Source organism: Penicillium malachiteum (assembly GCF_028827825.1).
Source record: "Penicillium malachiteum strain IBT 17515 chromosome Unknown utg000003l:1.0-4950554.0:1.0-4952489.0, whole genome shotgun sequence".
Lineage (NCBI taxonomy): Eukaryota > Fungi > Ascomycota > Eurotiomycetes > Eurotiales > Aspergillaceae > Penicillium > Penicillium malachiteum.
In genome coordinates, this window is record NW_026643096.1 from 3626600 (window position 1) to 3653375 (window position 26776).

A 26776-nucleotide genomic window follows, 5' to 3' on the forward strand; every position below is an offset into this window, starting at 1 on the left:
GTTAAGGTGGCCCCGACATATCACGCCTAATGGCATATCAGATAATCGGGCCCCCGGTCGGAGTGAGGTCGACCGGGCGCGACTGGTTCACCGAAGATGGTCACACAACTCGAACTCACCCCGAGATCCGATTTTCTCTGCAGTAATCGACGATCTGTCACAGTCTTACATATATGTCACGGTGCGGCGGCAATAGGATTTCCAAGTAAAGACTGGCAGAACCATTCTTGTTTTCCTCTTTGCTCTGCCGAATGGATCAGAGCACTCGTAGCCTGAGCCTAGCAACTTGAAAATCAGTAGAAAAGCAGAGGATACAAAAGTAGAGAGTACAAAACTAGTGAGTATCATGATGGTAAGTTGGTCAGACCATGTGCTAGAAATTGGGTTTTGTCGCTTGGGAGTAGCTGCAGGCCGCCGTGCATATTGACTATATTAAGAACCTTGGAAGTAATCCTTATGACGACTGATGAACATAAGCATTCAGCACCTCAGGATGTAGAACCAGTCATAAAATTCATATCGTCCATCAGCGATTCTTGAAACTGGTTTAAAAGATTATCCCAATCATTCCAGTTCATTGAAGCCTCTTCATGGACTAAATAATCAAATCCTCCGCGATTCCTTCCCAGGTCTACACTTGTTGCGTCTTGGGGAGAGAATCCATGACAAGGCTGCCCTGTCGAACGAGGCAATGATCACCATTTCTGACAAGCGGGTCAAGCGCACGTTGGGAATTCGAATGACTTTGGGAACTCTCAATCGAATTTCCAATCAAAGTTGCCACAATGGTTGGACAGGAGATCGGAGCCCGCTGCAGACGGTTACACTCCTCAGTATGCGTTTTCCATGCCCGGATCATAAGGTTTTCGATGGCGCGATGGAGAGGCAGCTGGACAGCTATTCGCCTATGGCGAAGATAGTGAGTGTAGATATTTCCAATGATCTGCCAGACTTTGCTTTTTTCTTCCGGATCGTCCCGAAAACGCATTTCAGACAACATGAAAATCATGGCATCCCAAGGCATATGATGCACCGTGTGCCACGAAAAGCGTTGGATGTCATTGTTAGTCTGAGTGTAGTCTGCATATTCTGCCATTTTCAAACAATTGTCAAAGATGACGTCCCTCTCAGTCTGGGACAGCCGGATATTGCTTCCCTGATATTGCCGAGGATGGTGTGCCATGAGCCTAGTGTAATGTATCACTGAGCGAGCCATCACGAGAGTCGCCAGGTGCAATGGTATTGATTTATCGCAATACCGCAGGAATTTCTGTTCCAACAACTCTTCTAGCTCGTCTATGGCCTTATCTTTTTCCTTGAGTGACATGGACGACGAGGACAGGAAAGCCCATGGCGAATGGGAGGGACTTGCATGCTTACTCCAGCGACGCAACCATTTCCCAAACTCACAGCGGGCCAAGCAAAAAATCATATCAGTCGGCCCCTCTTTTTCACAGGGTGGCTCTGTCATACGTGGGTCAAGATCTGTATCATTGATGTTTATTGGCGGCATTGTGTCAGCTGTTGCTGGTAATGGACTTGGAGCCACACCGCAAAATTGTGCCGATGTGGAATCAATGATAATAAGTTGAAACCAAATCCGCCGGCGGATTTCTGTCTCAAATACTGATAGTCCATACCCCGAGCCATCTCGATGAACTCCAATTCTTTGAGCGATTCGTAATGCCACGCCACTCATAGTCCAGATGGTATGCGAGTCGGAAAACACACGCATTGACAACTAATATCCCGTTAGAATTAATCCATGGTATGGGAGGATCAGACTTACTATGTATAGCATCAGTGCCTGTAAAACCATGAAATTTGAAGTACGAAGAAACGAGGCGTTGCTAAAAGCGAATTGAGCCCCACGTCGGCATCTAGCTAAAAGCTTCTTTTTACTTTCTCCAAATGACCTTTCAACTTCCGCGGTCGGCAATGATGCTAATGCGATGCAATAAACCGCAAACATCAAGGCCTCCAGTTCCTTGCCGATACTTGAGATCTCACCCGCGGCTTCGAGTATTTGTGGCTGCAGTGTTGGTGTATGGAGGATTTTGATGATGGGATTAACGTTTTCAAGAAACGTCTGCCATAGTTTGAATATGCGAACCGGATTTGGGTGTAAATTTGTAAGATTATTCCTGGCTCCAGATCCCAGAAGCAGCATATCTTCCCCATCGTCGTCCTCTTGAGATGAAGAATCTGGGTTATTCGACGCATCTAGCACTTCTGTAGCATCTGCAAGCTGAAGTAGGCGTTAGAATGCTTTGCAAAAATCATAAAGCAGCATCACAAACCTCGTGGCTGGCATTTGTCCAAAGATTGCTAAAAAAAAAAATTTAAGTGTTAGACAAGTGTTCAAAATGAGACTCTAGAGATACTAACTTCTCAAGGTAGACCGAATTCCCCCCTCTCATGATCATCCTCCCCGGAATGCCTGATTTGGACTCCGTCAGAGATGCTCGACTTCCAAAATGGGCTGCATCGCCGGTGGTACCAGTGTCATCGGCTCTTGGAGATTCTCGGCTTATTCGTGGAAATGATTTGTCGCGTTCTGATGATGCAGATCCACTCGCGTCACGCGCTCTTTTGCGACGACGTGGCGGGGGTGGAGGACGGTAGATACATTCAACCTCTGCCTTTGCACATTTGGAGCATGGCTCCCTGCGGTCACATTTCACCTTTCTCTTGTGGCAGACCACACATGAGTATGGCTTTGGTGAATCTGACGAGGGGTCCATCCCGAAGTTATACGATGAACATCCACTTCATAGTCTTGCTTTCAATTGTTGTGTGACTCTGAGATGCCAGCTCATTCATATATCAAGGAGCTTTCATTGCGTTAATTAGTTTGTTGGTGAAAAGTCGTACCTAGCTTGTATTAAAGGAGAAAGATGATAAGTTGGGAAGGCTAGACGTGCATTTTCGCCAGAATTCTCAGGCCAAAATGGGTCGATCGGAACAACTTGAACTTTGAAACTTGGAAGCAAGTTTCAGGTTTGACTTCCTCTCATTGTTCAAATTCTTCGGATGATTAGCTTCGGAGTCATAAATGACCTCTTGCCATCTATAAAAATAAAATAAAAAACCGAAGCTCAATCCTAGGGCCCTACCGAAATCTACAGTGATATTGTGAGACTCGAGCTTGTGCGGCAACTTTCAAGTTCCGCCGTTATGATCGATCAACTTCAAAAACTTCAAGTTGAATATGCCACCGATCTTTAACCGATTTCGCACGGTTCTCTCTCGAAGAGGCAAGAAATCATCGATATCTTTTCTATCGAAGGAATCTATTTGGAAATGCCTCCCCAACGATGTCTTAGTCAGACTAGTTTCGTTATGTGAGCTAGAAGATATTGTGTCGTTGGCATTGACATGTCGATTGATACATAGCCGTGTTTTCAAAAATGAAACGGCCATATCTCATGTATGGTTGAATATCAGACGCCGAAATTATCTTCGTGATGAAGATGATCTCAATTTCTCCCCAGGCGATGATCTAACCTTCATATCTGAGTTGTTTCCCCCGCCTCCACCTCAATATGCTGTGGGAGACGGACACGACGATGCCGAGTATTCATTTGCATATTTGGCTGATCTGCAAGGCTGCTGGACAACATGCATCCAATTATCTTATCACTTGGCCGACCATGCAGTTCGTCATCATCTTGACACGGACCCGATAGCCCGATCACTTTGGACCTCTTCGAAAACAGAGAAAGAAGTTGTCTACAGCAGAGCAGTTGCAGTGCTCCACGAGAAGCTCATTTACCCAATGTATGCGCCTTCACTATCTCGTTATTTGGAATTTCGCTAACTGTATCTAGGGCGCATACCATCCTATTCCTCGAGTCTTCTGCCGCAGATGATCCAATTTCCGAATCCTCGGTTCATCTAGATAGACTTTTCAAGTCTATAGATGACCAACGGTCGATTCTTCAGAGCACACCATTTACAAACACCCATATTCTGCTTTCAACCCAGCACTGCCTAGAGCTTCTGTGTTCTACCCTTCGCCGGTTGATGCTACCTGAATTTCCCTCTTCATCATCTGAAAACTGGGTCAGTATGCTCCTTATGACATCGACTCTGGAGCGAATCCTCAAGTTCTTTGTTGCTGTCGCAAAGGATGAAGAGGAGCGGGAATCTCCGTTCCATGCGACCGGCTGGTCGCATCGGAAAGAATTCATGTGGCGGATGCGTGAGGACTTGAGCCAATATGTGGTGTCTAAGAAATACTCGAATCGGATCTCGACAGGACTTCCAACTCTCACTGAAGTATGGTTTGGGGCTTGTCATCAAGAGATGCTTCAACGGGGGGCTGTTCCGCATTCAACGGAGGAGCCTGTTCCTGTTCTTCATGGCTCAGCTGTGAAATTGACATGCGAATACTGCTACATAGAAGAGTAGATTGGAATTATATCATCACCTTCCTCTCAAATTTACTTGAACCATGTGGGCCGATCGCTTGATGGATGTAGGAACCGTATGGTGCGATAACCTCGCCAGCTAAACCTGATTTACCCGGATATCGGCTTTTCGGAGATCCCCGATCGATGAACTCCGCGTCGCCAACTCCTTTTCAACTTCATCAATCATACCATTCGACTTATTGCTAGATGAGATTTAGATTTTTGAATCGATTTTATTAGAATGATGGCCATGATGCCCGCAGTGAGTCCCTTTACTTGATAACACACATTCATACTTGTAGTGATAACTAACTTCTGCTCAGTGTGACCTTTGTCATGCAAGGAAGGTCAGGAAATTTCACCCAAAGTTTTTATTGTCAGTCAATCGGAACTAAAGCTTCATAGGTTAAATGCGATCGGCAGGATCCATGCATGAATTGTGTAGACGCACACGTGGAATGTGGTCGTGCTCGTCAAGCAAGGGTTCATCGACCCAGAGTCTCTCGGTAGGTACCCGAGTATGTACTCCCTTCAGAGATGGAGTATACAATTGTGAATCAATCCAGCTATTTACTATTATCAACAGTCTGGATGCCATTTCAGAGAGGCTGGCAAAACTTGAAAGGACAAACGGAGACAGCTCGCTTTTCTCATCACCTTCGTCGCTGGTTGGAGACACTGATAAGAGTGAATCTGTGCCTTCATCTCCACAGAATACTTTCGCAGAGATCACTCGCTCTTCCTCTAAACGGAAGCATGAAGCAGGGCGTTTGACTCACGATATTAGTCCTTCTCAGCCAGAACCGAAGCGAAAAATCTCGCAGAGCATTGGATCAAATGTCCACAGTGGCCGTCATTCGCCAGGCGCAGCGCGGCATGCCAGCGAAGCAAGAGAATACATCGAGCATGAGCTTCAGTGTAACCCGGCGCTTTCAAAAGACAGGCGGACAGCACTTGAGATGGCACAACGATTTGTCAGTCAACTTTCGAATCCAGGAATCCATCGAGATGAGAGCGGTGCCGTTGAACCGTTAGACCCTGAAGTCGAGGATATAGTACCTCCAACACTCACGCCAGAGCTACTATACATGATGCTTCCTGGTAAGATTTTTTCCATATTTTTGCTATGGGAAATACTCACTTGCTCAATATTTTAGGTCCCGATAAGAAGACTAGCTCACAGGGAACGATTCTTTGGCCAGATCACATTTCCGACACAACTCTAGAGCGAATGGGTCTTGCGATTCTAGAGCGCAGTGAGAATGAACAAACACTACAGTTCTACCGTATAGTTGTTTGGGTCAAGGCTATTACATCTATTTCCAAGCTGGCTCCCTTGGTATCAAGTCAGCGATTGAAGACACATTTCCGGACTCTGAAGAAGCAGTACGAAACAGCTGCACTTGAGGAGCTCAATTTGGTCCCATTAACAGCTCCCCCGAGCCTGACGCTAATACAGGCTCTATTATCTGGCGTGAGTGAAACCATCAACACTCTCAACTGGTGGCTTTTTTTTACTAACGTCTTCCAGAAACGACTAATGCAGTATATGGGGAACATGCCCCGTTGCTGGATGCTCACTGCTTTTGCATCTAGAATCATCGTCGCCTTGAACTACCATAATATTACCAACGCGACGCCTCAGAGTGAAAAGGAGTATGAGATCCACGCGTGTGTCTACACATGCTACTATTTCGATACGACACTCGGGCTGCTTCTTCTTCGACCGCCATCTCTACCCGAGCTCAAGGTAGAACCAGCACGGTTAATCCATATGGATCCAGAATTGCCAACAACAGCAATGATGATAGGAATTGTTGAGCTAGCGCACATCAAGAGCACTTTGTTGCAAATTCTTCTTGACACCAAAGAAATGGAAGATATGGAGAAAGCAAGTCTCCTTTCTGATCTAGTAATGAGGGCTCAGAAAATCTATTCAAATCTCCAAATAGTAAGTCCAGTTCGCAGAATTGCAATCTGAGTCAACATTAACGCTTTCAAGTATCGAAGTCGTCAAGAGCTAGAATTCCCGGGGTCGTGGGCAATATTGCGTCGTGAATGGCTATCGGTGGACTTTAATTACTATTCCGCTCTAACAACGCTCATCCGAGCACGTTCTTCCGTCCTGAAATCTCGAATGGTGTGCGAAGACTGTCTTTATGCCGCTCGAAAAGCACTCACCACCCTCCGAGCTTTGCAGGAGGCATTTTCTTCAGATGCGACGTCAGTGGATTCATATCCATACTTCCTAACCTGGTGAGTCTATATCCATATTCATCATATCATGACAACGGAACTGAATGACCAACCTCTGTCAGGACGATGCTCCTCTTCCCCCTTTCTCCGTTCTTCGTTCTGTTCTGCAATGTCGTTGCAACATCTGATCACCGAGACTTCGAAATGATGAAAAAGATCACTGGCGACCTGCGTCAATTCGCGAAGGCGAACGCCTCCATCGGCAAGCTCTATGGTCTTTTTGCCAAGTTCTTGGATCTATGCGCACCGCTCATAAAGAAGAATCCATGGTCGTCGTCTGATGCCTCCATCCCTGGCTTTCATGATAATCTCAATGGTGGGGAGACACCGTCTCAAATGATTACTTCGCATGCGGAAGCAGCTGGTCAGAGTACTAATACGCTTCAGCCACTTCCAAGTCCTGGTACCAACAGTACAGTTTCTGGTGTGCCCCAGTCCGTGCCCTCTGTCGAGGGATGGGATGATAATCTCATGTGGGAGTTGTTTGATAACCAGCCATCTTTGGGCTGGGCAGAATCAGAATTATGGGATGCAATGACACAACTGAATGCTGCTCAATGAGAGTTACCAGTGGACAGCTTATTCAATCTGTATATAAGGATGAAGCAAATGGAGTTGTAAGGTATGAGTTAATTGAATTAGTACGTAAGATATTTACTTCGGTGACTCGTTTACAGGACACAGTCCCAAAAAGAGGAGACAAGGAAAGATAGAGCGAAAGGCAGACATCCGGAGTCTAATAGTCGCAAGAGAAAAGAAAGAAATGCTGGGTGTAGGTGGGCATGCAGAAGGGGGCGTTGTTTGGCTGAGCGAGAAGCCAAATATTATGATACAGTACTGAAGGAAAGGGTAACGAGGTGGCGTCTATCCGGAAATCAAGACCCAGAGAAGGAAGAATATCTAAACAGCAATTAGCACCATCGCAGGTAGTGAGAAAGACCGAGAATGAGAATGAGATACATACCATCAAAACACCAAACATCTTAGCGATAAGCCATCTGTTTCCAGACACTCGGGTCCAGTACTTCATCAACTCTCGCTGGGCTCCTTGTACGTTATCCACAACATCTTCTGTGTTTGCATCGATGCGCTGAATCATCTCTGATTGCTCGCTGACCATCTGAGCCAGTTGGCCGAAAATGCCTCCAAGTTCGCTAATTGTACGCTCAATCGCCTCAATGGCTTCTCCACGGGCTTGGATATAAGTGTTGCTCGATTGGGCCTCTTCCATAACCAAAAGCTGCTGGTCTGATTGCATCGAAGGACGGCCCAATGGTGAAGGATTTGAAGGGTCCAAAGTCAAAAGATCAGATGAGTTGCCTTGGTATCCGGGCTGGGGAGTTCGTCTGCCTGAGGGGTTGTAGAGAGGTGAATCGGAGCGTTGAGAATCGAGGGCATTCTGGGATTTCGATGATACGGAGGAAACGAAATTCTCGGTTCTCGAGCGAGAGGCCTGGATGTTCTTCGTTCGGACTTCTAAGACTTCTTTGAAGCTGGCGCCCACGTCGGCAAGTTTTCCCTGTAACATGACAACAACCTAGTGCTGGTTAGTCTTGTCCACGCCCGAGCATAGTTTCGAGAGCCGCACTCACATTATCATTGTGTTCGCCTTCCTGGTCGGTCTTTGAACGGTTGAATTTCGGGTGCTGTGCTTGTGTCAAGGCTTGCAGCGACGCGATTGACTGGTTCAGCGCCGCCAGATCTTGCTTAATCACATAGGTCAATTCGGAGATCTCGACGGGTCGGTCATCGAAGAGGGTCTTGCGCTTAGCCACTAATCTTCCGGTTAGAACTAATACATTCCAACAATACATTTATCTTCTTGGGTTCACTCACACTCTGCCAGCCGTTGCAACTTGGCGGTTGTTCCTGTGATCCCCTTTCCGATATCTCGCGCCCGACGCGCGAACTCCGAGCGCCCCGCTTTCGCATCCTGTGCAACTGATGGTGAACCATTCGCCTGTCGTTTCTGGGTATCTGTCAACAGCGCTTGACGCTGTGATCCCACTTTTGAGGTTCCAAGTCGTTTCTGGGCCTGGCCTAGGATGGAACTGAACTCGCTGGTTCGGTCTTGGATCGACGGACCGGTCATTGTGTAGAAAAGCGCGGGGTTAGCTGTGGTAAAGGATATGAAAAATGGTGTGTATTCGGTATGTGTTGCGTTCTAACAGTTTGACCGGTGTGTTTCGGCGCCTGTATGTCCAGCCTTCACTTATGAGAAGGTGGTCGGGATTCGATTGTCCTTAATCGATAAGGGGCGATGGGGGTTGTCCGCTTGCAGTAGCATGGAACTCTCGATGGAATTCAACGTATTGGAATTTAAAATAGTTGCTTTATCGAAGACAACAACTGAGCGGACAAATAGCCCTTATTTTTCAACTTTTCAGGATAACTGAACTCATGTTCTATTCAGTCAACTTAGAATGAAACACGTTGATCGCGATAAATTCACGTGACGCATGCGCCACCGCTTACATCATGTGCACCTGATAACTAGTTAACTAGTTAACTAACTAAATTCCAAGGTTAAATTTAGTATGAATTACATAACACTATAACTATTCCCCAGATGTAAATCAGGGGATCCTGTCACTTTGTACACCTTCATTCAGTCTGGTTTTTTTTCGCTTTAGTTTTTCGCTTTTTTGTCCTATTCCAAGAATCCAGGTCATTCCTTGCATTTTCACTAGTTCTTTTTTCTGTGGTCATACGCGTCATTTGTGACTTTTGTACTATATCCTTGTTTCCGCCCCCTCTCGTTAACGGATCTGATCGACACCCGCAACGGCCTTATTGCTCACGCCACCTCTCTCCTTCCTCAAATATCACAACTGTCAACCCTCGTTTGCCCAAGAGCTTTTTGTGTTGTCTTCAAAGCTAGCGCAGGCTTAGTCTCCGCTGGGTTATTTGAATCTCACGGGGAATAAAGTGTATCGCCAACTCTGAGAGTCCGCCAGGCAGCAACCGATGCTGAATCTTTAATCCTAGCGGTGGACCTTTGAACGCCCTAAATTTCATGGCGACTCCTAACATGCAAGGGCAAGGTCGAGCAGGCCAGAATCTGTAAGTCCCCTATCTATATTTTCCTCCCTGGTCTATTGCGATGCAATCTCTAAGACATGACATTATATAGTCCCGTGTACAATTCCGCGCCGCCAAATGCGAACAGCCCTCTCTCCCCAGCAAGCGGAGGAAACACGCCAATCTCCTTCCAACCTAATGTGAATCGCTCAAAAACAAAACGATGGGTAGAAGCCAAACAATACTCATATGACGGTGGAGACTGGGGTGATGAGGATGAAGAGGAAGAAGAGGACGAGCCCCCAGTACCAGCAGCCGTGCCCCGCCCTCCATATGCAAGCCAAAGAACTGGCAGTTCCTCCGAGTTGAGCTCCAGACGCCTGTCCGGTCTAATGCTAGGAGGTGAAAATGAAAATCGCGCGAGTCCCCCACCCGATCAACAAAAGGCCGCCCCTTTTGTCAGGCCTGCGGATTTGTACAAGCGCATGCGGGAGGACAAGGGAATGGCAGGTTCTCCCCAGACGGAAATGCCTCCTCCCAGCACTTTCCCGGCGGCAAGAAATGAAGTGCCACGCACCGAAATCATCAACAGCCCATCTGAAGCAACACAAACAACACCGACCGTTGGTTTACCTGACATTAGGCGAATGTCCTCCTTTGGGGCTGACTTCTTGGGAGATGAATCCACTCTTCATCCTACTACTATTGAACCCTCAGAGCCCTCCTTGCAGCACAATCCATCTCAGGCTTCCCAGATCTCACAGGCTTCCCAAGGCTTTACCTCTGTGGTTCACCAGGCTTTTGATGTCCCACAGACCCCAAATTCCACTACTGGCAGTGTAGCGCGCTCTAACAGTGATGGAACATCCGTGATCAGTCCTATCATCAGTACTCGTGGTCCTCATGATGACAAGACCCCCACTATTCCTGAAGAACCCGCTGAGTCGAATACTCCCACCGGTGCTCCTAGCAACGGGCCTGCTATTATCCCAGGTCATCGACGTGATATGAGTCTCCCAGAACGGGACAACAGTCCTTCAAAAAGACCGGTTGTCACCGAGCATGATCCCCCAATGGGAAGTCCAGCAGAAATGGCCTCTGTCTCTCCGGGTGAGCCTCACTTGCCGCAACAGTCTCCCCAAGATGTCTCTCCCAATGCTGCCGAGAAGGATTTTGTTGCACCTCTCAAGTTGGGTGATCGGAAGCTATCTGATCAATCTGCAACTGAGGGATACCGTGGTCCTATCCCCACAATTATTCCTGCTACAGTCATGGATGAATCACCGGAAGATGGCGATAGCGACCGGTTGCGAGAAGAAATCATGCGCTCGCTGAGTAGAGAAGGCTCCCAAGAGCCAGAGCAGATTCCCCATTCTCAGGCAGGCGAATCTAGGGAGACGTCAATTCCGCACCAGTACGAAAAGTACTGGGATGGCCAAACTGGCCCCAGCCCAGAGGAAGTTCCCAGGCCTTTGGTTTCCGATGCTCATCCCGATTGGAACAAAACCCATCCATTGGGCTCGCAAGACCCATATGCTAGTAATCAAGCATCCGCTGAGCCTCCATTAGCAGCTGATGAAGCATCCAAGAAACCACGTTTGGAGAGACGGTTCTCGTGGGAATCAACATCAACTGCGACTGAGTCAACACCTCAACCCGCTCCAGCGAGTGAAGACCCCTTGGCCTCGAGAGACGAGGAGTCAGCTACACGTGCGCCCGGACCTGTCGGTGGAGAGCTACCAAACTATGATAGCGAAGGCAGCCAGCGCACCGAGAAGCCGAGACTTTCTATTGTACCTCCAATTCCTGAAGGGGGGATTACACCTCCAGTGCAGGTCATGGGACCAGTTGATGGCCTCGAGCCTCAGACAAACATTCCTGAGGTTTCGGCTTTGGGAGCAGCTACTGTGGACGAGAAAAAACTTCAGGGTTTCCGGGACATTCTCAACCTTACGTCTACCAGTGAGCGCACCAAAGCTTTCGACAAGACGAGAGACCAATTCGCCGTTCTGAACTCTGGCCTGAATAACTGGCTTCAAATGACTATTCACGATCACCCAGAGCATGCCGATGTGGTTCAGTCAAGCCAGAATCCGACCGCTGTGCATCGAAACTCTCCGACTCGGACTCGATTCCCCAAACTCACATCTTTGGGTGCGATTACTACGTCTCGAGATGATGCTACACCTACTGCTACCAGTCACATAAGACGTCCGTCGGGTAACATTGGAACCATCATGAATAAGTCAAATGTTGAACAGCGAGGAAAGGAGTTTCTCCATACGGCGGGTACTTTTGGTGGCAAGGCAGGTGAAGCAGCGAAGGGCTTGTTTGCCAAGGGCAGGAGCAAGTTTCGAGCAAGTGGAGACAAGGTAGATTCATAATCTTCTTCCCTCGTTTTATAATCAGGATGTTATATTGCACTTGGGAATGGCGCGCCAGGCAGCCCGTGCGTGTCAGTGCAGTCAACGCAGCGATGTTTCGGCTCTTTTTGCTTTTGTTTCCAATTTCTTTTCTCTCGATACCACGATGTAATTTTCCATCGCTTTGGCATTGGACACTAGAATGCAACACGATTGATGCATCTGTTTGACTTTTCCTCTCTTTGTCCTCTTTCCATATTGGCCTATTCCACTGCCCCTTCATCCTTAGTCTATGCCCGATTTCTAATGTTGGTAATGTCTGTAGGGTCAATCATCAAATTCTCGCAGCGAAAGCTTCAACTTTTCGCCCGAATCCAACCCATCCCAATGCCAGAGTGAACCTCCCAAACGCAACTCTCTCAATTTAAGCAGTCTGCCTGTCTTCAAATTTGGACAAAATAGGAACCCTTCTGCTGCTTCCGCGGATCCCAACGATAAACGGAATGATACGCACTCTGGGAAGCGACTCAAGTCAACTGGATCAACAGATATCCTTCACTCGCAGACCGATCCAGGGGTTGGTCCTTCCGGTCGGGCTGTCTCACAACCATTGACATCGGCAGATGGTCAAAGGTCAGGTTGGGTTGGGGAACTTGAGCAGGAAATGATTTCTGCCCTTGGTCTTTCTCCAACTGCAAATAACTCTCAGTATGATCCGCTGGTCATAGATGGACCAACATCATCTTCGCGTGTACCACTTGAGCGTGGAATTTCCGAACAGGGTCAAAGTCAAGAAGCACCGCTGGCACCCCTGCCAACATCGAAGTACGCTTTTAAAGCGTATCAGAAGAAGAAGCAACCTGGAAGTCATTCTTTAAGGAGAGATAAATCTCTGCCTGAGGTCCCTTCCAGTCAAGACTACTTTGAGGCGCCGGTGTCTCCTGTATCGCCAGAGTCAGGCAACTCTGAGCCTGCTGGAGGAGTGTCGCAGCTCCCAATACTTACAATTCGTCCTGTTGTTGAAGTCAAGCCTTCTGATCCGCCCAATCCTATTTCAAAAGAGATTCCTCCGCAAGATAATGCTCCACCAGCGCCGCCGAAGGATGTCGCACATCTCAAGACAGGGCATGCCGCACGCCAGCCATCCGTCTCGACGCTTGGAATTGATGAGAGACGAGGATTTGATGAACTGGATGATGACTTTGACACTCCACCATCTCCACTTGAGCCTCCCTCGCCAGAAGCACCAATTCCTTTTTACGGCAGCCCTATCCCTGAAGCCAAAACTTCTTACACTTCTGTGCCATCTGTCGAAGAAAGCCGGCCTGATGCTGAAGGTGTTTCAGCCACGTTTACTTCCAGACCCTCAACATCGGCACAAGCTCTTGATGCAAACCAAAAGTCAATTGGCGGGCTCCCGCCTTCTGCGCCGAATATGCAAAGTCCCTTGCGAAATGAAGTCAGGTACTCGCCGGCAACCCGAAGTAGCATGGTGAGTTTCGGAAGCTGGGGTAATAACGGCAGAGGGACACGACCAACAACTCCTGCTAATGAGCTCTCCTCGCTTAACATTGAGTCAATTCCTCAGGCACAAAATGGTGAATCTAAGAGGGAGAAATTGAAGGGTTTCGGGAAGCGGCGCCGGGCTTCGGTGGGCGATCTCTTGTCTGGAATCCAAGGTGGACTCCAGGGACTTCAACAGAAGATTCATCAAGAGCCTCAAGCTAAGGAGAAGGGACATCAACGCAAGGTTACTTTCGGAAAAATAAGTGTATGTGATGCTTAACCTATTCACTGTTCCCGGGACCTGTATTAACAATATCTAGAACCTCTTCACGCGTTCCGAGCCGAAATTTTCCGAGACTGGCGAGAGCGGCCGTCGAAAGTCCATGGGTAATGATCTTGATGAAAGAGATCTGCCACGGAAATCAACGGATCGAAAAAATGTGCCAAATTCACAGAAAATACGTAAATCCGTCGACAAAGCTCTGCCTGAAGCGCCACCTGCTGAGTTTACATCGTCGTCACGACAGTCCTATGAAGGACCTGCCCGTCAGCGCGCAAGTTTTCAACTTTCCTCCGGTCCATCGTCCAATGCTTTGGCAGCAGGACGTTTTTACTCGCAGTCTCAGGCTACTGATAGCCCTTCTACCGCTCAACATACCCGAGTGAATAGTATGCCTCTGATGAGCCATATGGGTCAACCCCTGTCGCCCATCGCACAATCCGAATCGGACCATAATGGTTCCATGGAATTCCACCCTCATGGACTGGAAGACCGAATCTCTCAAGAGAATCGATGGCCAGGCCCACAAGATTCATCGGGACAGACGATGCAAGGAGCGGTCCAACACAGTCCAAGCCATGAATATGATTATGAGTATGAGCCTTCCCACCCAGGTCATAATCCCAACCTCAATATCCGATCCCGCAAATCGACCGACGCCCCAGCCATTTCTATGACCAACATTGAGCCCCGAAATGTCACTGTTTCGGGCATGTCTAGTGTGACTTATTCCGAGCATCCCCATCGAGACGAGTCTCGAACATTGACACGCAATACCCAACCTGTTGAACTCGCCCTTCGAGATGACACAAGTGATGAGATTGTTATGTCTCCCACTGCTTATCCCGGGCAAGAATGGATGCCAATGCAATGCTAGCGATTTTGTTTCAGCGATGATTTACGATACCCGTCTTGATGCCGTTTCCTTATACCTATCAATAAGCTATCATGTCACTTGATTTTGTTCTCTGCACTAGCATTAAGGCCCATGATTGTTTTTGTACCACTTTTCACCTTAGGTGTATTTCCATCCATCCATCTTGTATGTCTTAGGAATATGAAATGGAGCGTCTAGTATTCTTTCAATTGGACGCAATTAAATTGTGCAAATTCTGTTTTGAAAGAAAATAGTAGCTCTCAATAAGGTATAAATGTTTCAAAACGTTGAAGCGGACCCTCTCGGCTCAAGGCGGGGTTCTACCATTAACCCACATCTTCATCGGCTTAGGCCAACCACTCTAGATGTCAACCTACTTTCCAAGAATAATCCCTGATCTATTCCAAAACATTCAACATTCAAAGTAGAGCCTACTATCAGCCTTGGAACAGGCTCAATCTTCCTCTCCGAGTGTTCGGGGTAGTTCAGGTAGCGAGACTGTAAAGGTAAGGGTTCAACTGAAGACTACCTAATAAACAAACCCGGGGCTGACACTAGCACTAATCACACTAATCGCACAGTCTTACTTCTCACTTTATTTTCTTTTCTCTTTTTCTTTATTCACAAAACACTCAAAATCACTTCGCCATTATGGATGATATCTCGTTTCTGAATCTTCAAGAAATGGACTCGCTCGAGGCCACTGTCATCATTGACAATGAGCTAGATCCCATGTCACCCGCAGCTCCCGAAACTGTTCGAATTGGGGGCCAGATGGCGAGCATAGCTTTGAGATCTGATAACCATATTACAGACCGTGGCGATGCGAGCAAAGAGTTACGGATGGGGGATATCTGCTGTGCTGCGCATGGATTGTCTATCCTTGTGGTAAGTTGATATCAACACATCAGAGAAAATATACTCTATCTGCGAAGGCTTCTAGCCATTTTGAGATAATTTTGTTTGCTGGTCAATATCATATACTGATACTTTACAGACTGCTACAAAAGGAGAAACTAAGCACTCTGTTCTATTCGATATTGGTCCAGAGGAGGACTCATGGGAGCGTAATGTCAAGCGCTTACGACCGGATCTTGCATCCATTGAAGTTATCCAGCTATCCCACTGGCATCGCGATCACTCTGGTAAATCAATCCCATCCTTCACATCCTTTATTCTGCAAGTAGATAGTTTCTAGCTGATCTAACTGGATCTAGGTGGTCTCCTACGAGCAATCCGCATGATCAAAGAAGCCAAAAGCGCTCAAGGTCGCACAGATGATCTTATAGTAGACTTGCATCCCGATAGACCCGTTTATCGGGGCATTGCATTTCCTCAAATGCTCGTCTCTTTGGAAGCAGATCCTACATTCGAAGAAATCTCCGATGCAGGCGGTATCATAGAGAAACATAGTGAAGCGCACACCATCCTCGATGACATGTTCCTCGTCTCGGGCGAAATCCCACGCGTAACGCCCTATGAGACAGGTCTAAAGGGTGCAGTACGGTTTGACCCTGGAACGAAAGATTGGTACTCTGATGAGCTTATCATCGATGAACGCTTTCTCGCAGTCAATCTGAAGGGTATGTTGCAGTTCCTGAAATGTACCTTTCTCGATGTATCTCCCACTGACGTAGTGATACAGGGAAGGGCATTGTTGTCTTCACCGGGTGCAGTCACGGTGGTGTCGTCAACGCCTCAAAACACGCAATGAAATTCGCGCCTGTGAATACCCCTCTTCATTGTGTTGTCGGCGGTTTTCATCTTGCTACTAGTGAAGAGTCACAGATTCAAAGTACAGTTGCTGATCTTAAGCGCCTTGATCCGGCGGTCCTGATGCCGGGCCATTGCTCAGGCTGGCGATCGAAATTTGCCATTGAGAAAGCCATGCCAGGAACGCTAGTGCCGTGTACTGTTGGTATCAATATCACTTTCTGATGCTATCACTAGTATCTGTACTTCGATATGTTGATTGTGCCTGGATCCGGGTTCCTTGCAGGTAAACCGTATTCTGGTCATGCGCCACGTGGAGAAAGGGGTCTGCTGTTTGAAATGCATCTCGCCGATTGTTGTTGTTGACATTTTAACATTCCGTCAGGGGGTGAAACTTGTCTTTGACCTCGGCTAACTTGACGGTTTTTTTCTTGCCAAAAAATTCCGATCATCTGGCATGATATTGTCCCTTGCTGGATTTTTTACCATGTGATTGGAAGTATGTGGATAATAATTTGACTATGCTTGTTTAGGCTTGTGTGCTTTGTTGTATGCACTATAGACGATAAGGTGGATGTTCTAGCGATTCAAGGTCGTGGCGGCTGGAAAGTGGATGTCAGCGACTTGGAACTCGACTTCAATTTCAACATTTTCCACTGATTCGGGGTCAAGACTCTGTCATTTATAATAATTCGCTTTTCTGTTGGATTATTCGTACATTCGAAATCAACACGTGCGCAAGCGGGCGTTTCCAAGTTGAACTGCCAGTGTTCAAGTTAGCATCTGCCAGTGCACATGTCTAGTAATTCTCCTACTAGTATATCTCAAGTATACATATATCTCACATCAATCACACTCCGCCATTCATCCCAAAACACCACGAGAAAACTTGAACCTCAGCTCAAAGAGTTCTATGTTGAGACCAATGATAGTAATAATAGTTTTAACATTCAAAAATGAATATTTATAGATTGTGATACTTAACTACTTGTAGCATCCACGATCCCAACATGTAAATATGGCTATGAATTGATGCCTGAGGCACCTAGATTTTCACCACCGAATTGAAACTTGAATAATGATTCTACTAACTAGGATAGAAATCTCTCTTATAGCATTAATCTTGATTAAAAGAATAAATGTCGCCAGACTCGTGTGTGTACTGCCAGGTGGCCGGTATTCATGCACTTGTACTTGCACGGTTGACATTTAAAGTGATTGAAACCCTCAAGTTGCTCTCAACCTTGGAAGTCGATACGCAAATGATTTCAAGACATCCAGGGTAACTTGAAAGAAGTTCATATGATTCAAATTGAACAATTGCATATCCTACAACGGAATGTTGATGCTTGAACGCTGAAGGTTATTATTGATGTCTCATGTCAACTTGAACCTGAACGAACCTTCAAACATCCTAATATCAGAGTCGGTCACCATATCTCCCTTCATCCTAAAATTCTATAATCATATATGGACACGCACATGTGTATTAGCATATAATCATCTGCCAGATGATCATTCGAACAATCAATTGAAAGGATTCCTAAGTGTCAGTGTAACCTTCATGTCGGCTTATCCCTCAAAGTAACCCGCGAAAGCTACACAGCCAAGATCATTTCAAGGTTACTAGATGCTCCTACTGAGGATCACAAGAACAATCAAATACACTAGCTCATTCCTCTGGGCAACATCACACCGAATCATTCTTGGCAGAATAGACTCAACTTGATAGCACTAGTAACTTGAATTTGAAGATCAATAACCATATGCCAGTGATCACCATCAGCAATTCCATATTCCTCAACATTCCCAAGCTCATTGCCCGATGCACGCTTACGCCCAGAATCATTCCCACCGCTCAAGTTGTGCGGTCCTTTGAATCTGTATACACTGAAGCTGGGCACACCCTGTACAGCCCCCGCCAAGCAAAGAATTAGCATCTTACCCAGCAGCCATTATGGCAACCCTCCTTGCTCATCCCGATCTGTATCTAGAAATCCATCCGAAGCACACATCACCATCGCTTGGCTTCCACTCCGCCCCATCCGGACTCGGAGTCCGTGCTTCATAAGCATAAACACATTGGAAACACGCGGATTCCACGCTGGAAAGGGGGTTGTAGAGTTCGCCCAGAAAGTCATACCCGCCAAGACGATAATGCGAGTGGGATGCACGGCACTTCTTGGCGTGGTTCAGGGGCGGAGAAATCAAATAGTGCATAGTAATTTATGTGTACGGATTTCGGGGGTACAGAGTACACATCCGAGTCTCAATACTTTCTCTTCTGGTCAATCAAGGGGCATGGATACCCGCATAGAAGGGATTTGCTTTTGGATGTTGAGGGAGCCTATGACGACGGTGGAGTGTTATCGGTATCGGATGTACACCAAGACTTCCAAGAGCTGCGAAGTCGATCTTCAATGTTTACTTGGATTGACCTATCGGGATATCATCGTCGCCAAGCATAAGTTCTAGGCAGATGACCAGTTTGTTTAAGTATTGTGCCGTTTTGGGACTCGAATTTGAGCTATACTATTGAATTCTGAGACAATCATGGGCGCCTCGTCTTGGATCTTTGCTATTTCATATTATTTCGAACTTTATCTGAATGCAAGATTAGACTATTCTCTAGGCAAGCGCCATTATCGCCCTTTGACACGATGCAAGGTTGATCAGAGTGTCTGCTTGGCGCGATTGATGATGCTCATTGATCAGTTCATGGATTTGATAACTGAGTATACTGAGCCAAGAGGAACTAAGTTCAATTATGCATTGGATTTCCGTTGCTTTGGGTCTCTTCAGTATACTTCATACTGTACCCTTGTATGTAGGGATTGTTCCGACCTCCACATGATCGTTAGGAACCATTCACTGTGACGATGATTTTCAACCTAAATCTGGATACGTCTGTCAGGGATAGTCCTGCACAATTTATGCCAGCTCCCAGTGTGCATAGTCTTGGCTGCAACATGGCAGGCAATATGACGATCAAGACCCTGAAGATATCCCTGTATTGCTTGGCATATTCAACGATTCGTCCACGCAGCCAAGACTGCAGACCGCTGCACAGGAAGGTTCCGCATGTACGTACTTCGAGAAGTATAGAGTACTTCGTACAGTGATGTATCCAGATGTCTTCTTGGTTCTAGAATACGCAGATCGATGTTAGGTGACAGCAAATAAACTGCAATTGAAGTACACAACTACTGGACACACTACAGACTTCGACGTGCAGCTGAGAGAATCACAGCTAGGCAAAAGAATTCTCCTACAATAGTAACACAGCAATTTCAGGTACTTCGTCACTGACATCATGGTTATGCCGGAGAACCAGGATCGTCAACTATTCGCAAATCACGGGCCAATAATCCGCTATTTGTGTCAGACACGATGCGCCCGAATGCTCGGCGAACATGTCCCAACCGTTGTCATGCATTTACATCCGAAAGGAGAACCTGCATCAACCGTAACAAGAAAAACAAATACAAAGAAACTGAAACTGAAAATGAAAATGCAAAAATGGAATTCAAAATCAAGTTGTAAATAGAACCAAAGTGAAGCAACACGATATCAATAACAATGCCGAATCCCGGCGTCTTTACGAAGTAATCCCAGCCACAAAATAAGAGGCGTTCCTGACAGAAATGGTACCTGAATGATGTCGTGTTTATTTCGGGCTACCTACCAAAATCGTTGCGTCAGAAACACGCGCCGATCAATAAAACGCGGCTCTTTTTTCACTCTTTTCACCTAAATTGTGTCATCCAATATAGCCGGATAAGACAAAATAATACTCATACATAATATGATATGATAACATCATACCCTCACTTCCCCCACTCTATGTACCGCGTGAGCTGTGAGCTCCAGCTCAATAACAATAGACGCAAATTAATTACTCCGTCCACTCACGGAGTACAAGGATCAAGCTTAGCTAGCGCCATAGCTCCACGCTAAAAGAGAGCTCAGACATTAGATCCAAAGTATCGTGTCAGCAGGAACAGGAACATGAAAGGGAGAGTGTAGTATCTAGCCCCCAATACGGTATGCAATCCCTAGAAACTTGATTGGAAAACTTGATTGAAAACGTCAATCCTTCTTTCATGGTTCAAGTTTACTCTGTACTGCCTGGAATAGAGCTCTAGCTCTAGCTCAGCTCTAAGGTTCAAGCTGGCTTGGACCCGCGGCCCCAAACAATGGCTTCGCATTGGGGCGTGAGTGTGGGGTCTGTCTTTGTAGAGGTGATTATTGGTACGAACCTCCCCTGAAATGGCGTTTTCTCCTGTCGATCAAGGGCGGGAAATGGTTGTTCTTTGTTCCAGGTTTGTTTTGATCTATTATTTGTTTTTGCTTTTTACCGTGTACTCTGAGCAGTGTGATTCGTTCTTGTATTCAGAATTGAACCTAGACTCCATACTGTTATTCTATTCGTATGGGTCGTGGGTCTTTGTTTTGGGGGTTGGGGAAATAGTCTATAATCCTTTGACACGTACGACGTCATCATAGCTATTGGTCACACATGCCATTCAACAAACATGTTTCTTTTACGGATACTTGGATCAGTATTTTCAAGTTGAAAGGAGCAAAGGAGTGCCGAGTTATCCAGTGATGCTATGCCAGTGGACGCCGTAGTTGCATTGGAGTCAAAAATAAACAAAGCGAAATTGTTACTGTAGGTACCCGGGGCCTTAGCTCTGGTCAGTTTCGGATTTAGTGGATGATCTTAATGGGGTAATAGACCGACCTACGATATCGGACACGGCTCAAGCTTCAATAAGCCGCGGTTCATTCTCAAGCACTTTAGTGAATGGCTTCCGTGTCCGCAGTGCGGTCGACAAATCCGTACCTCGTACTCCGACGGGGTGATTATCGGGGATGTAGCCAAGGAGGATACTTGTTCACTTGTAGAGTCCTCATAGAACTGCCTAAGGAGTACTACATACGGTGTGCACCATATGATGCCGTACAAGAGGACACATTACATGCATACAAACTTCATATTGATCCATGGATAGTTCCAAGGTTACATCCAATGTATACTCTATACTATAAGACCAAACCTCAAAAGGACAAAGTAGACCTCACAGTAACCTTGGAACCAATAAAAATCTCCTTTTACAAAGAATCCAATTAACCAGTTGACTCAAGTCAATATTTACCCGGTCCAAATCCAGATCCGTCGGAAGATAAGAAAATTCTGCATACATAATTCACGCAGCGTAAAACCCCCCCACAATTCTATGTACCAAGTAAAAAACTTGAATTCCAATGAATCGCAAGATAACTCGCCTTGAACTCCGTGCCGACTCCCGCGTTGCCGCGTAGACCGATTGACGGGATTCCGGACACGCCGAATTTACGGCAAGAGGGGCGTTCCAAGTTCAAGTGCCAATGGTCTGAAGTACCAGTGAACTTGAATGGCCTCGGCATGATGCATGTACATAAAAAATGGCCGAGGACAATGCCGATGTTCCTTCTGGACTTTTCTGGTCTGGTGGATTAGGTACATTAACTAGCCGAGTAATGAGTGGGAATCAATTATCAAATATGTGGTTCTTTATTAGATAAGTGGGATCTACCAAGAACAATAGTTTGCTGAAATTGTATCTAGTAAGATGAGGCGGTTAGTAGTTTAGTTTAGTTAGTAGTACTTAGTACTACGTAGGTACCTGTACGGAGTACTCCATCCATGTTAGACCAGTTAGACCAGTAGTGCGTAGAACCTTGGAAAGAGAGAGAATAAAAGCACAGACGTGTCACGGAACACCGTTCCGAAATCATAACCACGTCGATAATGTAAATTAGGGGAAATTGAGTCTAGTCCAACTGTCGTTAGTTCCCCCTCTTGCCAACACTGCGTCGCAGGACTTAGTCTGCAGATACTACAGATACGGAGATGATGGACGCGCGATTTTCTTCGCCTGCTTACTCCGATCTGCCGAGCAGAGGAGTAATTCCGTACGGAGTCTTACTTACTCCGTAAAGTGCATTAGAGATGTCATCTCATGAAGTACATACTCTGTACGTACTCTCTACCCTCATCGAATCCGAATCCGAATTCAACAACCTTAGAATACAATCCACCCCCGCTATCCCACGTTCATCTCCTTACATCGTGCAGATAACGGAGGCGGGCGGAAACATCCAGTTCATAAAAGCTTAAAAAGCTTCCCTGCAGGCGCGAGAACCGCATAGTAAAAAATTTAAATGATTTAAAAGATTAAAAAAAAGACTAATATTTCCTCTTTTGTAAGGAACTTTTGAAACTTTCCGGCCTAGATCAGACTCTGAAAGTATTCACCGGGTCCTCCAGACTTTTGTCACTTTTCTCCATGGCACTGAACCTGGGGTGAACGGGCGACAGACGCTGGGATCGCTTGGCGAACCCAAGTTATTGGGGTCTAGTGAAATTAGAAAGGGTATAATAGTTAACTAGGGCCGGGATGAAGCGGGCTGAAATGAGATTATAGTATTTATGCTTGGGATAATTGTAGATATGAGGATGTACAAAGTACGGAGTACAATTAGTATAGTATACGTGCATTGACAAGTATACGGATAATAATGTAATACTAAAATTTCCCTGAGATGTCAGCAAAAGCTTGTATGCGGGCTTTTCCATGGTGAGAACGGAAAGAAACCACTCAGTCTACACCCATTGAGGTTAGATAGAAGGAATACGTAGAGTTAGATATCCAGAAAAGTGAACCCTGTCCGAAGCTACTGCAAGTCAAAAATGCCTCACGATCAACCAAGGGGGGAAAAATTATTTTAATAATAAAAAAAAAAATGAAAAAGAGGCGCGTCGGCACTCGCACAGTGAACCAGCGAACGGCCGACACTACGCGAGTACGCAAGTAATACTACTCCGTAATAATAATTCGACGATTTTGGCAGGGCGATCGTCTTGTGGGGCTTTACCCCCTTCACGATGCTCCTCTGGCCCACCGGTGAGGGTTTGATTCAGATGCGGACCCTCTGAATGGTTAATTGAGGACTCTGATTGCTGGAAATAGGCGGAGTCACCCACGCCGCTACTGTAGGTACACGGCCGCGAGGTGAAAGCCAAGAAATTGGTGGTCTGGGTTCCCGTTTAGCGGCGATCAAGTAATTATACGAAAGGAAAGGTACGGGGAGTTTAGAGGATTAGACGTGGGATGTCCCTTTTTCTTTTTTTTAATTCCATATGGGGTATCCGAAAGATGTGACTGAATGGGATGAATTGAAGGTGAGTGATTGGGTGTTGTTGATCCAAATTTTCTCTTAGTCTGGATATGTTTAGTACCTGGGTAAGAGGTAAAGAGGTCAAGAGGTAAAAGGGTAATGAGATTTTCCCCTATTTCTCCCGCGTCCGGCAAAAACGGCATGCTGACTCATCTTGTTTCTTGTGATCTGATTGGTCTAAACACCGATACATGAGACAATTTTGTTCCAAGTTGAAGTGCATGAATACAGATCAATACAATGTAAATACCAAAATCAAATTTACAATAGGAGGGAAGCTAGCTTAACCCACGTCCAGCACTTAAAGGGCTATTTTGGGGGAGATTCAAATCGGGATCAACCCAGGTCTGGTATAGCACACGGCGAAAACGGCATGATAAGCTACCATGACGTGAGAGTTTCACTCTTATCATTGTTTCCAAGTACCAAAGGAATGTCAATGCCGATTACCCCGATATTCAAATGAAAATTTTCTCTTCTCTTTGGTCCAGGAACAGAGTAGAGAATGTGAATGGAGTACTTGTGTTGCATAAACCATGGAACCACTCTCGGAGAAAAGCTTCTAGAAGACATCTCGAACAAAAGGACCTCGGGAGTTATACTACCTATACATTCCAGGGTTAGGGACACGCACTTTCTCTCTGTGTACACAGTACAACTCAGTATGTGCCGCTCCAAGCGTGCACGCGGGTTCCACCGCTTTCGATCCAAAAAAAAAATCGCTCTTTTCCTCCAATGCGGTTTCGGTGCCGGTGAACCGTAATCCACTTCTTTAATACTATATGATAATAGGATTAAATAAACTATCTAGATCCAGTAGGTATTGCCCCGACTGGAGTCCCACTGGGGAATCGCAGCTTCTCCCGATCATAAGTGAACACGCGACAGTCCGACTCGGGGCTCCATCGTACTCAGGTACACTGTGTACCCCCTTCACACCGTTTCTTTGTGCCCAGGTGGCGAGCCCCAGTTGTAGTAGTCTTAGTACATCCATAGCCCTTTCAGGGTTTTCTTTTCCTTTTCGTGGCGAATAGGGCACCCGAGATGCCGTATGCCAGTGTCCATGAGGCATTTTGTTGCATGGGTCCCCGTGCTTTTTCTTCCCCAGACCGAACCCGCCCGACATCAGCGGCGTATTCAAGGCTCAAGGCTGAAAGGGTAAATTGAGGCAAAAGCAAGTATGCATAGTTCACCGCAACTAGTATGGAGTACATATGGAGCAGAGACATGGACGTATAGAGTGGTACTACATACTACTAGTAGGAACTTGAATATGTCATTGGAGCAGTGGTAGTATATTCTGCACATCTATTCCAAGGTTTGAATATAGTACATCCATACTAGTAGTTGGTACACATGAGCACTACTGCTAGTGACACAAATCAAACTTGAACTCAGCATATGAGGCCTGAACAAGACATCTGTATAGCGACGATCGCGAGTCATTCTACGATGTCTCATTCGGCTAGTACTGGTGCTTGGGGCTAGACCATGTTCTTCTTTGCAGGAGTGTAGATCGTATGCACGGTCGCATCCTGCCACTTCGATCAGGATTTAATATATTCTCATTTCAGATGAAACAGCCAAACCATTCAAATGTTAAGATTAAACTATTCAACTTTCTTGAATCAACGTTGAATATCCCATTCAAATGGAATTTATTACTAAGATCTGTCATATAATCTAACCCCTATGTCTGCGACAGTGGATCAAGTTGTCCCACGGGTCAGCGTGGGGGGGGATCAAAAGTTCGGGATTTCTCGACGTTTCGACCTCGTCTTTCGCGCTTTAACGCGCTGAGAGCTCTCCACTTATGCTGTCGGGAGTAATGTATCAGGCTTAGGGGATCCGCTTCGAATATTCCAAGCTTGCTACGTACTCGTACCTGCACGTGCGCATCAACTTCAAGTTAGAAATTTCAACTATGATTGTTCAACATGAATAAAATGTAACTAAATTGTAATAAGAATCTCTAGGATCGAAGATGTCTTGGCTGACGTGTAGACCAGATAATAAAAATATAATACATGTTATAATATACATTTAATAGGGGAAATAACGGGCGAGAATCCCCCGGAATCGAACTGAACTCAATTGGCAGGGAAATTAAGAAGATCCTTGAACATCGCACGGGGCTACAGGAGGACGAAGCGCTATGTCGCGTCGGGGACGTGCCGTCTTGGATTTTTGCCCACGCAAGTCATCCTAGACCTAAGAATTCTCCACACATACCGGCAAGCTCAAGCGGTCGGGTTCCCGAATGGATTTGGCCCCAAGCCTCAGTCATGTCCGTACGAAGGAGTTAGCTTGAAGTAGGCTACAATACTGAGGAAAATACCCCGGGATAATCAGGGATCATCTCGTTTACTATCGGGGATTATTTCATTACTTTTTCGCCCCTCGTTCTCACCGAGCTTGATTCCTTCAGATCGTCTGAATTGGCACCCCCCGTCTAGTGTGATTGTTTGTGTCAACCGCGGAAAGCGCTGGGGATGTCCATCTTTAGTAGCCCGAGAATGCATCCATTAGTTACCACTACTAATACTACCTAAGCAGTGAATAGGACTATTTACGTTCATAAGCTTGAATTTTATTGGACCATACGAAGATTTCAAAGTTCTGAACTTGACACTACTACTTACATATACGAATCAGCCTTAAATGTGCTCTGTATTTACACAACTTGTAATTCAGTATACCGGAGTACATGGTCTATATTTCTCCGCAGAACGTGAACATATTTACATCATAGTTCTTCAACTTGAAGTAATATTTAATATAGACAGAATGTACTACCAATAGTACTATACTTGAATCCTCTTGAAGCCTTATGACACAATGTCATGGGTTGGGTCAATTTGTATGGGGATAAACCCGGGGTGCATCCTCGAGGATTACGTCGAACTGGTCAATGCAGAAATCAATATCCAGATTTGAACCCCAACTCACTCAGGCTGCAGCCCCAAAGCCGATCGAACCACATCTGAGCCAGTACTTCCAACCAAACGAATTCGAGATCCCGCTCTCCCCGGAAAGCTTACATGGATTCAAAAACCGGGATTATTCCCTGTTGGCTGACTTGGTCTGGGCCGGATATGTACAATGTCAGACGATCAGTGAT

At 46.2% G+C, this 26776-nt stretch overlaps 7 protein-coding genes across 7 annotated transcripts; 4 read left to right on the plus strand and 3 right to left on the minus strand.

Moving 5' to 3' along the window:
- Nucleotides 1-488: 488 nt before the first annotated feature.
- N7483_007685 (uncharacterized protein) lies at nt 489-2744 on the minus strand (the record flags this gene model as incomplete). Its single annotated transcript, XM_057091122.1, has 5 exons — nt 489-671; nt 710-1741; nt 1790-2248; nt 2301-2328; nt 2389-2744. 5 exons carry the CDS (start codon nt 2742-2744, stop codon nt 489-491), a joined length of 2058 nt encoding a protein of 685 aa, XP_056945863.1.
- A 461-nt stretch (nt 2745-3205) lies between these two features.
- On the plus strand, nt 3206-4413 carry N7483_007686 (uncharacterized protein; the record flags this gene model as incomplete). The annotated part of the gene is made up of 2 exons (XM_057091123.1): nt 3206-3780; nt 3831-4413. The coding sequence occupies 2 exons, from the start codon at nt 3206-3208 to the stop codon at nt 4411-4413; spliced, it is 1158 nt and encodes a 385-aa protein (XP_056945864.1).
- A 246-nt stretch (nt 4414-4659) lies between these two features.
- On the plus strand, nt 4660-7232 carry N7483_007687 (transcription factor domain-containing protein; the record flags this gene model as incomplete). Its single annotated transcript, XM_057091124.1, has 7 exons — nt 4660-4677; nt 4821-4921; nt 5002-5516; nt 5573-5889; nt 5947-6366; nt 6418-6671; nt 6734-7232. The coding sequence occupies 7 exons, from the start codon at nt 4660-4662 to the stop codon at nt 7230-7232; spliced, it is 2124 nt and encodes a 707-aa protein (XP_056945865.1).
- Nucleotides 7233-7535: 303 nt separating this feature from the next.
- Nucleotides 7536-8763, minus strand: N7483_007688 (t-SNARE syntaxin; the record flags this gene model as incomplete). Its single annotated transcript, XM_057091125.1, has 4 exons — nt 7536-7571; nt 7636-8208; nt 8264-8445; nt 8508-8763. The coding sequence occupies 4 exons, from the start codon at nt 8761-8763 to the stop codon at nt 7536-7538; spliced, it is 1047 nt and encodes a 348-aa protein (XP_056945866.1).
- A 924-nt stretch (nt 8764-9687) lies between these two features.
- On the plus strand, nt 9688-14718 carry N7483_007689 (uncharacterized protein; the record flags this gene model as incomplete). Its single annotated transcript, XM_057091126.1, has 4 exons — nt 9688-9734; nt 9805-12064; nt 12381-13826; nt 13882-14718. 4 exons carry the CDS (start codon nt 9688-9690, stop codon nt 14716-14718), a joined length of 4590 nt encoding a protein of 1529 aa, XP_056945867.1.
- A 651-nt stretch (nt 14719-15369) lies between these two features.
- N7483_007690 (MBL fold metallo-hydrolase) lies at nt 15370-16656 on the plus strand (the record flags this gene model as incomplete). The annotated part of the gene is made up of 4 exons (XM_057091127.1): nt 15370-15606; nt 15716-15863; nt 15936-16301; nt 16364-16656. The coding sequence occupies 4 exons, from the start codon at nt 15370-15372 to the stop codon at nt 16654-16656; spliced, it is 1044 nt and encodes a 347-aa protein (XP_056945868.1).
- Nucleotides 16657-18131: 1475 nt separating this feature from the next.
- On the minus strand, nt 18132-18387 carry N7483_007691 (uncharacterized protein; the record flags this gene model as incomplete). Its single annotated transcript, XM_057091128.1, has 2 exons — nt 18132-18312; nt 18377-18387. 2 exons carry the CDS (start codon nt 18385-18387, stop codon nt 18132-18134), a joined length of 192 nt encoding a protein of 63 aa, XP_056945869.1.
- Nucleotides 18388-26776: the final 8389 nt, after the last annotated feature.